This window comes from Heterodontus francisci, chromosome 36 (genome assembly GCF_036365525.1).
Source record: "Heterodontus francisci isolate sHetFra1 chromosome 36, sHetFra1.hap1, whole genome shotgun sequence".
NCBI lineage: Eukaryota > Metazoa > Chordata > Chondrichthyes > Heterodontiformes > Heterodontidae > Heterodontus > Heterodontus francisci.
This window is the reverse complement of record NC_090406.1, coordinates 20,459,515-20,472,325: the sequence shown is the minus strand read 5'-3', so window position 1 is coordinate 20,472,325 and position 12,811 is coordinate 20,459,515. Positions and strand designations below refer to the sequence as shown.

The 12,811-nt window shown below is 42.4% G+C and overlaps 1 protein-coding gene across 1 annotated transcript in view; it reads left to right on the top strand.

Annotated features, from left to right (window-relative positions):
* The window catches only part of LOC137351639 (alpha/beta hydrolase domain-containing protein 17B-like), a 72,299-nt gene that overhangs the window by 46,201 nt on the left and 13,287 nt on the right, over nucleotides 1–12,811 (top strand). The window contains exon 3 of the mRNA XM_068016290.1: nucleotides 12,045–12,224. Within this exon, the coding sequence (XP_067872391.1) occupies nucleotides 12,045–12,224 (180 nt within the window). The remainder of the gene's footprint in view (nucleotides 1–12,044; nucleotides 12,225–12,811) is intronic.

The window sequence follows — 12,811 nt, the reverse complement described above, 5'->3', positions numbered from 1 at the left end:
AATGGTGCCCCCTAATTCTAGATTTCCCCCACAAGGGGAAGCATCCTCTTAGCATCTACCCTGTCAAGCCCCCTCAGAATCATATATGTTTCAATAAGATCGCATCTCATTCTTCTAAATTCCAATGAGTATAGACCCAATCTGCTCAACCTTTCTTCATAAGACAACCCCTTTGTCCCAGGAGTCAACCTAGTGAACCTTCTTTGAACCTCTTCTTCCAATGCAAGTATATCCCTCCTTCAGTAAGGAGACCAAAACTGAATGCAGTACTCTAGGTGGAATCTCACCAATACCCTGTACAGTTGTAAGTTTAAGTTGTTGCTCAACAAGAAGAATCGTAATTGTCGGCAGTTGTGCTCAGCTAAGCTTCCGACCTCCTATTCTCTCCATCACACAAGACTACCTACTTTTACTTCTGAAATATCTGTCTACACCACTGTCTCAGTTCATCTGCGGCCAACATTCATGTTGTCTCCAAAGTCGACAATTCCGTTCTCTCCTGGTGAACCTCCCACCTTCCACCACTGTAAACCTTATCTTCTCCAAAACTCTGCTACCCGTATCCTAACTCACACCATGTCCCGTTTGCCTTGCACAACTGTGCTTGCTGACCTACATTGGCTCTGGGTTTGGCATCAGCTCATATTTGAAATTCTCATCCTTGCGTTTGAATTTCCCCCATGGCCTTACGCCCTCTTGATCTCTCTAACCTCTCTGAGATCTCAGTGCTGCTCCAATTGTGGCCTCTTGTGCACCCCAAATTTCCATTGGCCCACCATTGCCAGCTGTATATTCAGCTGCCTTGACCCTAAACTCTGAATTGCTTTCCTAAACCTCTGCACCTCTCTTCTCTTTTTAAGAAGCTTCTTAATACCTACCTCTTGGACCAAGCTTTTGGTTAGCTGTCTTAATATGTGGCTCGTTGTCGAATTTTGTCTGCAACACACCTGGGACGTTTTACCTTGTTAATGGAGCAATAGAGATGCAAGTTGGTGGTCGATCTAAGTTGTGTTGATTCTTTGAGAAACAATGTGCAAGTCAGGGTTGGGAGGTTGAAATATCAGTCACTTCAGTGAGCATGAGGCATACAAAGTAAAAAGATGAGATCCTGATGAGCTCCGCCTGTGCAAATCTTTGGGTAGCTGTTAAGAGCTGCAATTTATGCCTCAGTAGTAGACCAGTTACAAGCGACTGTATAAAACTGGTAGTGTTAGCAAAATGGAAAGCGTAATATTATAATTCTAAAGAGAAAAATGAAAGTTTGAATTTGAATTATATATCCTTTTCTGGGTAAATGTATGGAAGAACCCACAGAAATGGTTCTTACTGAGCAAACCTTTGCTGCTTTTAGAAATGAATCCACCCACATATCTTCTGATAGCTGAGAATCTGTTCTGGTGTGACAGCTCCTGGAACTGACTGAAATTGAAGACAAAGCAGTGAAATGTGGTAAAGTGTGCAGCTCTCAGCCCCTTCTGATTCAATAAGATTAGTATTTCATGTGTGGTTTTAGGTTAAAGGTTCACACTCTTAATATAGTCATTAATGAAGGAGTAGACACTCTGGGTAAATAGAGTGTGAAAAGACAGCTTGTTCTCAGTTGCTCTGCATTAATCTGAACCCTTTTCTGCTTGAGAAACCTAAGCTCCATCCTCCCTTATTTGCTGATGTGTTTAAAATGGCATCCCCTCCCTCAGGTTCTCCTCTCCTGTAAGCCCTGACTCTCGAAAGCTTGCTGTTCTCTGTTACCATATCCAAGTGGCCATTCACTGAAGATACCAGCAGTCTTTTGGATGTGGTGAGGGGGAGCTTATTGTCAGCCAACGTCCATACACATGCATTTTCCAGCAGGAATCACCATTTAGCGATCTTGGTGGGTTGATTTACCCACTCCCTAACCTTGGCACACTGAAGTCAATTGCAGTATAATCAAGCAGTGCTCATGCTGATTCCAGCTAATTCAGCCAAAGCTGTGGTTGAATTCCAAACTGAGCAATACATTTGCCAGCTGAACCTCTGGAGACTTTACCTCCTGTTTATAAATGTGCAGTGCAGTTTCACCATTTGTCTTAGGAAATCATCATTAAGCAACTCACCAAGGGTCTTTGACAGCACCTTTCAAACCTGTGACCTCTACCACCTAGGAGGGCAAGGGCAGCAGATGCATGGGAACACCACCACCTGAAAGTTCCCCTCCAAGCCACACACCATCCTGACTTGCAACTATTATCGCCGTTTCTTCACTGTCGCTGGGTCAAAATCCTTTTACTCCCTCCCTAACAGCACTGTGGGTGTACCTACACCACATGGACTGCAGCGGTCGAAGAAGGCAGCTCACCACTACCTTCTCGAGCAATTAGGGATGGGCAGTAAATGCTGGCCTAGCCAGCGACACCCACATCCTGTGAAAGAATTTTCAAAAAATGTCATGGTCAATGGAATGACCATCTTTTCCAGTACACTTAATATAGCAATGATTCTTTAGAATGTATAACATAGTGTAAAATTCTATTTTATATAGCATAAAGTTTAGTAGATTTTTTAACAATTTAATCCTGTTGAATGCCTGGCTAAGTAACTTGTTAGAAAAAAATTGCTATAATTGAACCAGGGTTTCTGTATGTGGTAAATCTGAAACTTGCATATTTTTGTACCACTCTTCATTTAATGATTGAAACTGAATATTCTTCTTGACTGAAGTAACAAAAGGATATCAAACATCTTCAATGGAAGTTTCATTTAAAATTCAATGGAAGGTAGATATTTTACAGATTTAAACAATTCTTATGCTGAAACAGAGGTCAAGTTCAGCACATGAGGACTAGGACCTTTAAAATGGCATAATCATTAGGGACAAGGCTGCTGTTAAAAGCACAGAAGGCCGTACCCTATACTGGAATGTTTTTCTATTCCGAAGTCTGCTGCTAGTTAGGCCATCATGTACTGAAAGTTTTGCGTTGCCATAACACCAGCACATTGAAACTGAAACATGGTTTTCCATAGAAAAATATAGCAGAATGCTGCCTGCCTATGCGACTCTGTGGCTTTTGGATTTTGTATTATATGTCTGGATTTCCTCTTTTAGGACTAGTTGTGCTGCCACAAATGGGACAGGATAGTGGCAAAAGACACTCACAGATAACGTGGCAGAGCCTACACCCTGTTCCAAATGTGGCTGCTAACTTCCTCCTGCATTTCTGCTTGGAAGCTTGTGAGCTTCCCTTTCTTACCTGCTGTATGAAAATGTCAATGGGGATGCAGAGCCTGGCAATCTATCCAATCTTCCTTGCTTCAACCTTTGTCTGCATTGCCTCAGAGCCTCCAGTAGTCAGGTGACTGTCATCCCTGGGATAGTGGCAAAAGTCCTGCAGATCAACTTTATGTAGGGAGAGGGCGTAATAGTAGGCATCTCTCCTTTCTCCCACCATCCCCAAGCCCCGAAGCACTTGATACAGTCTGCAGCCTAAAGTGAAGGTTGTGTTTTGATCAAAAGGGCTCTGTATCCCTTTTAAATTGGGTGCTGCAGCACCACTGCATCTTTCCACACAGAAGCATGCTTGGCTGTGATAACCTTCACAGTTAGTTAGCCACCCACAGCTGCCTATCATTCATGCAGTCCTGGGGCAGCAGTTTTTGTGCTGTACGCCAGGAAAAGACCATGCCTTCAGGCGAGGAAGGGAGAACTGATTTTCCAAAGACGTTGCTTGTTAGCAGATGTATTGTTCAGTTTAGTATCATGTGATAGCAGCAGCAGCTGGAGGAAACAGAACAGCTCTGAATTAGACTACAACATTTGACTAATACGAGGATTATAGGTGGCATACTGTTGAAATGTGGAATGATTTAATTAGGAGCCAGATTGTTTGACCTTTTAGATTGAGGTCAAAGTCTATGCTAAGAAACTTGTGATATTGCAATAAGATGACGTATTGCTTGAGTACAGGGCACAAGACAGCACAGATAAGGGCAGGGCTCCAGTAACTCTTTGTGTTGGCACTGGTGCAGTACTAACAGCTGTCATGTGCACCATAGGACTTAAACTGTTCAGTTAAACAACGCCGTCTGCTCTGTTATTTTCCACCTTAATTTCTCTCTTGAGCTGCTGACTCCTTGCTTAGATACAATTCTGTTGTTACTGGCAGTTATTCAGCACTTAACACAAGTTGCTGATCTTATCCTCACCACCACCACCCACCCCCCGCCCCCGTCATTTCCTGCCAGTTTTCTCCTCCCTTTCCTCCCCGTTGGAAAAGGATGACTCTTTGCTGGGTTATGATTCCATTAAAACTGATGCCAATCATGTCCACATGCTTGTTTTCCAAAAGATACTAACAGATTGAGCTGGGAGCAGGAATCCAAGTTGATTTTGCTTCCCCCTCCCCACCTTTCAACCTTGGGTAGTACCCTCGGTGCGAACCAAGGATGGATCATCTGGTCTCTGGCTCAGTACCACACCAGGCAGATCTTTTAGACACTTAACCATCAGGGTAGTTTGTTCTGTCGATTCACGATCAGTTTTTAAAAAAAATAATTTGCCAACCACACGGAAGCGGAACTGCTCCCAGGCCTTTATCACTACCTCTAACTGTTCACTACAAGATGTGTCCCAATCACTGGTGCATGGAATTGAGGCGTGTTCAAAGATGCATGAAAATCCTTTCTGACTGACTTGTTTCTTCCCCACCCCTCCATTGTGGGAAATACTTTTTCTGCCTACTCCACTTCTCCCAAGAGTCTGGCAACAATGGGGATTTAGTCATGTGAGGAATCATTGGTACCAACATGACTTTCTACCACACTGACCTGGTCCAGTGGAACACTAAAATGGCTGAACCACCAGAACAGCTACTGAAGTGTTTAAATCTTGAATTAAATAGTCTTTAGGTAAATGCAAAGTGCTACTTTGCCCAAAATTGTGGTGAAGCACATGTATTCCTCCTGACAATTAACACCCTCCACCTGCATATTAATCAAACAATTGATACACAATTAACAGGTTAACAACTTGAACTGAGAGAAGGACGGAAGGATTAGAACATAGTTAGAGAAGTTTGCTTTGAAAATACAGACAAAGGTATATTAGATCACTCCTTCTGCAAGAACCATGCAATCACATTGCACAATAGCATCACAAAATATAGTCATGAATGTACACCTCAATAAAATATATCTGCAGTCCCTCAAAATATATTTGTAATGTACAGTTTTGAATTCAATAAAAGAATTAGATATTTAAATAGGGCTAATGCATTCTGATTTGTGTTGTATTTTGAATTGATGTATCATTGGGAAGAAATTCCTGCCCTTGCTGTCTCATGAAAACATAGAAATGAGTTTAAAAATTACTATTTTAACTACTTTATATATGTCTTAATTTCACTCAAATTAGTTGCTAGGTTTCTGATCACAGGTTTAAATTTTAACTTTGACGCATAGGATCTATTTTATTGACACCCATGGAATAAAAGGGACAGTGGCAGCATGGATGCGAAGTTGGCTCATTGACAGGAAACAGTAGTGGTGAACGGTTGTTTTTCAGACTGGAGAAAGGTATACAGTGAGGTTCCCCATGGGTTGGTACCAGGACCACTGCTTTTCTTGTATATTAATCACCTAGAATTGGGTGTGCAGGGCACAATTTCAAAATTTGCAGGTGATACACATATTGGAAATATTGTGTGAACTGTGAGGAGGATAGTGATGGACTTCAAGAGGGTGTAGACAAGCTGGTGGAATGGGAGGACACGTGGCAGCTGCACTTTAATGCAGAGAAGTGTGAAATGATGCTTTTTCATAGGAAGAATAAGGAAAGGTAATATAAAGTAAAGGGTATAATTCTAAAGAGGCTGCAGGAACAGAGAGACCTGGGGGTATATGGGCACAAATTGTTGAAGGTGGGAGGGCAGGTTGCGAAAGTAGTTAAAAAGGCATACGGGATCCTTGGATTTATAAATAGAGTACAAGAGCAAGGAAGTTATGGTGAACCTTTATAAAGCACTGGTTCGGCCTCACCTGGAGTATTGTGTCCAATTCTGGGCACTGCACATTAGGAAGGATGTGAAGGCTTTCGAGAGGGTGCAGAAAAGATTTTCAAGAATGGTTCCAGGGTTGAAGAACGTCAGATGCATGGGTAGATTGGAGTGAAGAGGACATAAGGAGGCTACAGAGGGATATAGATGGGTTAAGTGAGTGGGCAAAGATATGGCAAATGGAGTATAATATGGGAAAGTGTGAAATCGTCCGCTTTGGCAGGAAGAATAAAAAAGAAGCATATTATCTAAATGGTGAGAGATTGCAGAGCTCTGAGATGCATAGGGATCTGGGTGTCCTAGTGCATGAATCACAAAAGGTTAGTATGCAGGTACAGCAAGTAATAAGGAAAGTTGAAAGAATGTTATTGTTTACCACGGGGGGAATTCAATACAAAAGTAGGGAGGTTATGCTTCAGCTATACAGTGCATTGGTGAGCCCACATCTGGAGTATTGTGTACAGTACTGGTTTCCTTATTTAAGGAAGGATGTAAATGCATTGGAGGCAGTGCAGAGAAGGTTTACTAGACTAATGCCTAGAATGGGTGGCCTGTCTTAAGAGGAAAGATTGGACAGGCTAGGCTTGTATCCACTGGAATTTAGAAGTGGTAAGAGGCAACGATTGAAACATTTAAGATCCTGAGGGGTCTTGACAGGGTGGATGTGGAAAGGATGTTTCCCCTTGCGGGAGAATCTCAAACTAGGGGTCACTGTTTAAAAAAAGGGTTTGCCCATTTAAGGCTGAGATGAGGAGAAATTTTTACTCAGAGGGTCATGAGTCTTTGGAATTTTCTTGCTCAAAAGGCAGTGGAAGTGGAGTCTTTGAATATTTTTAAGGCAGAGGTACATAGATTCTTGATAAAACAAGGGGGTTGAACGTTATTGGGGGTAGGTGGAAATGTGGAGTAATCGGTTCAGCCATGAACTTATAGAATGGCAGAGCAGGCTCGAGAGGTTGAGTGGCCTACTCCTAATTCGTATGTTCATATGTATGTAAGCTGGGCTGTTCTTGGAGAAGAGAAGGTTGAGATGAGATTTGATAGAAGTGTTTAAAATCATGAGGAGTTTAGACAGAGTAGATCAGGAGAAACTTTCCATTAGCAGAGGGGCTGAGAACCATAGGACACTGATGTTAGGTGATTGGCAAAAGAGCACAAGATATAGGAGCAGAAGTAGACCAGATGCCTTATCAAGCCTGCGCCGCCATTCAATACGATCATGGCTGATCTTCGGCTTCAACTCAACTTTCCTGCCCACTTGCCATATCCCTTGATTCCCTGAGAGACCAAAAATCTGTCTTTCCAAGCCTTAAATGTATTCAGTAATGGTGCATCAAAGATTCTCTGGGTGAGAGAGAGAATTCCAAAGATTCACAACCCGTTGAGTGAAGTAATTTCTCCTCATCTCAGTCCTAAATGATTGGCCCCTTATCCTGAGACTCTGTCACCGTGATTTAGATTCCTTGACCAGCGGAAACTATCTGTGTCTACTAGAGGCCTGCTACCTGACCCGGACCCGACAACATGCGTCGGGTCGGGTTGGGCCCAGCTTTCAGGCTTGAGTCAGGTCAGGTTGGGCCGGGCACACATGGTAAGTGCTCTGCTGGTAAGTATTAAAAATAAAAAAACTTCCCAAAGTGGGAGTCCGGGACGAAACTGAGTCTGCGCAGTGAGCGAGTGACGTCACAATAACGTCTTGTGCATGTGCTGCAGCTTCTTGCAGGTTCGATGTCCGGAAGGTAAGTAAACAGATGGTTGGGTTGGGCTCGGGGCAATTCGAAGGGACTCTGGTTGGGCTTGGGCCCACTGTGGTTTGGTTCAGGTCGGGTTCTTTTTCCCGACCTAAAGCAGACCCTGTCCAGCCCCTTCAGAATCTTGTATGTTTCAATGAGATCGCTTCTCATTCTTCCAAACTCCAGAGAGTATAGGCCCAATTTACTCAGCCTCATCATAGGACAACCCCCTCATCCCAGGGACCAAATGAGTGAACCTTTGGTGTACCACCTCCAATAGAGACCAAAACTGCACAGTGCTCCAGACCTGGTCTCAACAAAACCCTGTACAATTGTAGCAAGATTTATTTATTCCTCTACTCCATTCCCCTTGCGATAAAGGCAACATACCATTTGCCTTCCTGTTTGCTGTACTTGCATGCTAACTTTTTGCATTCCTTGTACAATCACACCCAAGTCTTTTTTTGAAAATCAACACTTACAATTTTCACACCTTTTAAAAAATATTCTGCTTTTCTATTCTTATGACCAAAGTGAATAACTTCACACTTCCCTACATTATTCTTAATCTGACATCTTGTTGCCCACTCACTTAACCTGTCTATATCACTTTGCAGCCTCTGTGTCCTCCCCACAGCTTACCTTTTCACCTACCCTTGTATCATCAGCAAACTTCGATACATTACTCTCTGTCTCTTCATCTAAGTCATTAATAATAGATTGTAAATAGCTGAGGCCCCATTACTGATCCTTGTGGCACTCCACTATTCCCTACCTGCCAGCTTGAAAATGTCCCATTTATGCCCACTCTTTGCTTCCAGTCCATTAACCAATCCTCTATCCATGCTAATACATTACCCCCAACTCCATGAGCCTTTATCTTCCCTATTAAACTTTTGTGTAACGCCTTATCGAATCCCTTTTGGAAATCCAGATATACTATATCTACTGGTTCCCCTTTATCTACCCTGCTAGTTTTTTTTATTCATTCATGGGATATGGATATCATGGGCTTGGCCAGCATTTATTGCCCATCCCTAATTGCCCTTGAGAAGGTGGTGGTGGTGAGCCGTCTTCTTGAACTGCTGCAGTCCTTTGGGTGTAGGTACACCAACATTGCTGTTAAGAAGGGAGTTTGAGGATTTTGACCTGGCGACAATGCAGGAACGGCGATATAGTTCCAAGTCAGAATGGTGTGCGGCTGGGAGGGGAGCGTGCAGGTGGTCCCATGTATCTGCTGCCCTTGTCCTAAGTGGAAGAGGACATAGTTTGGAAGATGCTATTGAAGGAGCCTTGGTGAGTTTCCGCAGTGCATCTTGTAGGTAGTACACACTGCTGCCACTGTGCATCGGTGGTGAACAGAGTGAATGTTGAAGGTGGTGGATGGGGTGCCAATCAAGCGAGCTGTTTTGTCCTGGATGGTGTCGAGCTTCTTAAGTGTTGTTGGAGCTGCACCCATCCAGGCAGGTGGAGAGTATTCTATCAGACTCCTGACTTGTGACTTGTAGATGGTAGACAGGCATTGGGGAGATGGGAGGTGAGTTACTTGCTGCTGAATTCCCAACCTCTGACCTGCTCTTGTAGCCACAGTATTTATATGGCTGGTCCAATTCAGTTTCTGGTCAGTGGTAACCCCCACCCCCAGGATGTTGATAGTGGGAGATTCAGCGATGTTAATGCTATTGAATATCAAAGCGAGATGGTTAGATTCTCTCTTGTGTGAGATGGACATTGCCTGGCGCGAATGTTACTTGCCGCTTTTCAGCCCAAGCCTGGATGTTGTTCAGGTCTTGGCAGCATCTGGCCACGGGCTGCTTCAGTGTCTGAGGAGTCGCGAATGGTGGAGGGAAGGTCATTGAAGCAGCTGAAGATGGTTGGGCCTAGGACACTACCCTGAGGAACTCCTGCAGTGATGTTCTGGGACTGAGATGATTGACCTCCAACAACCACAACCATCTTCCTTTGTGCTAGGTATGACTCCAACTAGCGAAGAGTTTTTCCCCTGATGCCCTTTCACTCCAGTTTGCTTCAGCTCCTTGATGCCATACTTGGTCAAATGTTGCCTTGATGTCAAGGGCAGTCACTAGTTACATCCTCAAAAAACTCTAATGAATTTGTCAAACTGGATTTCCTTTTAGTAAAACCATGTTGGTTTGTTCTAATCCTACTGTGCTTTTCTAAATGCATTGTTAAGGCTTTCTTAATAATAGATTCCAGCATTTTCCCAATGACTGATAAGCTAACTGGCCTGTAGTTCCCTGTTGACTCTCTCTCTCCTTTCTTGAAAAGCGGTGTAACAGTTGCCAACTTCTCTGATGAGACTGTTCCCAAATCTAAGGAGTTTTGGAAAATCATAGCTAGCACATCCACTATCTCTGCAACTATCTCTTTTAGAATGGTGTAGGCCATCAGGTCCAGTGAATTTGTCAGATTTTAGTCCCTTAAGTTTCTCCAATACTTTTTCTCTGCTGATCTTAATTTCCTTAACTTCATCACTCTTTTTAGCCCTGAGGTTACTGTCTCTTTCTGGTATGAAACCTGTGTCTCTACTGTGAAGACAGACACAAAATATTTGTTCAATGTCTCTGCCATTTCCTCATAATTGCTTCTGTTTTTGCTTCTAAGGGACCAACGTTTACTTTAACTATTTTTTTTTTGTATACCTATAAAAGCTCTTACAATCTGTTTATATGTTCCTGGCTAGTTTACTCTCATTCTATTTTTCCTTTTTAATCAACATTTTGGTGGCCCTAAGCTGGTTTCTGTAATACTCCCAATCCGCAGACTTGCTACTTTTTTTTTTGCAACATTGTAAGCTGCCTCTTTTAAACTAATACTATCCTTAGCTTCCTGAGTAAGCCATAGATGAGTCTTTCCTGGTGAGTTTTTGTTTCTCAATGGGATGTATTTTTGTTGAACATTACAAATTGTTCCTTTAAAGGTTTCCCACTGTTCATTTACCGCCATACCTTCCAGTCTATTTACCCTAGACAGTTCTCCCCTGATGCCTACATAATTGGCTTTGTTTAAGATTCTTGTTAGTGATTGGAATATATCACTTTCAAATTTAACATAGAATAGAATGGTATTATGATCAGTATTTCCCGTCGACCTTTTACTATGACATTACTAATTAACCCTGCTTCATTACACAATACTAGATCTAAGATGGCTTGATCCCTAGTCGGTTCCGCAACGTATTGCTCCAAGAAACTTATGAAATATTCTTCAAACTCTGCTTCTACTCCACTCTTGCCAATTTCATTGTTCTAGCAACATGAGGAAAAACTTTTTTATGCAGTGAGTGGTTAAAATCTGAATGCATAGCTTGAGAGTGTGGTGGAGACAGATTAAATAGTGGCTTTTCAAAGGGAATTGGATAAGCACCTGAAGAGAGAAGATTTGCAGGGCCACTGAGAAAGCACGGGGAAGTGGGACTAGCCGAGTTGTCCTTGCAGAGAGCCGGCACAGACACTGTGGGCTGAAAGGTATCCTTCTGTGCTGTAACCGTTCTATGATTTAAGCTATATCTGTCCTAACCTAAGTTGCTGTACTGACCTGCAACAAGTAGAACTTCCATCGGGAATTTGAATAAAAACATTGGCAAGAGTAGAAAACAGGAAATCCCCTTCACATGTGCATCAATTGTGAGTACCACCTAGGATGGATCTCACTGCTTTTGGTACAGTTAAGCACATTTAATTCTAAACTTGGCTCATTGTGAGAGTACTGCACTGCTGGAGGTGTCATCTTTTGGATGAGATGTTAAGCCAAGGTCCTGTCTGCCTGTTCAGATGGACAGAATACCTTCTATACTACTATTTCAAGAAGAGCAGTGAATTTCCCTGGCGTCCTAGCCAACAATTATCCCACATTCAGTACCACTGGATCAAATTAATGGTCATTCTTCTCTTTGCAGTTTATGGGAACTTGCTGTGAACATGTTGGAAACGATATTAACTTACAAATCAATCTGGCGACACTTCAAAAGTAATTACTTAGCTGTAAAGCACTTTGGGACATCTGTTTGATGTTGCTTTTCAACCACGTCTGCTGTTGGATTGTATTCCAAATGCAGCAAATGCCCATCAGTTGTGATGGGTATTAATCTGAACCACACTTGGTGGATGCAAACACAGCATTAGATTAAAAAGGATAAAAAGACAGGAACTATTAACAATAGATTGAAAAAGATAACACGATAGGAACTATTTTGAAGCAATTGATGAGACCTGTTAAGTGATGACCCTCCCTCATGTGCTTGATTTCCTTTTCCTTACAGATATGGCATCAGTCCTGAAAACATTATATTGTATGGACAGAGTATTGGTACCGTTCCGACCGTAGACTTGGCTTCCCGGTATGAGTGTGCTGCCGTTATTCTGCACTCTCCTCTGACCTCAGGAATGCGCGTGGCATTCCCAGACACGAAGAAAACTTACTGCTTTGATGCATTCCCCAAGTAAGTGCACACTACTATGATTCAACTGGAGCTGGTATGCTGAGTTGATTTCTGGTCAATTTCCACCTTGTCCCTTTTATAGTGACAACACAATGCAGCTAATCCTATCAACAAAATGCATTTTTGGAAAGAGATGGTTATAGATAAATCACTTGGGACAAGCCCAACGTAAGTAAATGTGCTACAGGTGGTTGAATGTACTGTATGACCTCAATCTAAATAATTATTAGAGTAAATACAATACATTATTGATGTCTAGTAGTGAGTTATAAAGTATAATTCAGTGAAGTGGAGGTACAAATATTAGCTGAATCACAAGACTGAAATACTTCCCCATTTACTAGTATACTTGTTTTCTTTTTAAAGTAGCCTTAACCACCATCTATTTTGTACCATTTTTGATGTGTGGCTGACACACAGATATTTACTTTACACAACAGGAGCTTTTGAAGTGGTTGTAATATACTGGAGCTTCCACTGCTGTGAATCCTCTGCCCCCGTTTGCAGAGTGGATTCCACAAAACCAACCACAGCAAATACACTGTGAATTGTGACTTTCATTTCTGGTCACAAACCTTTTTCTGTTG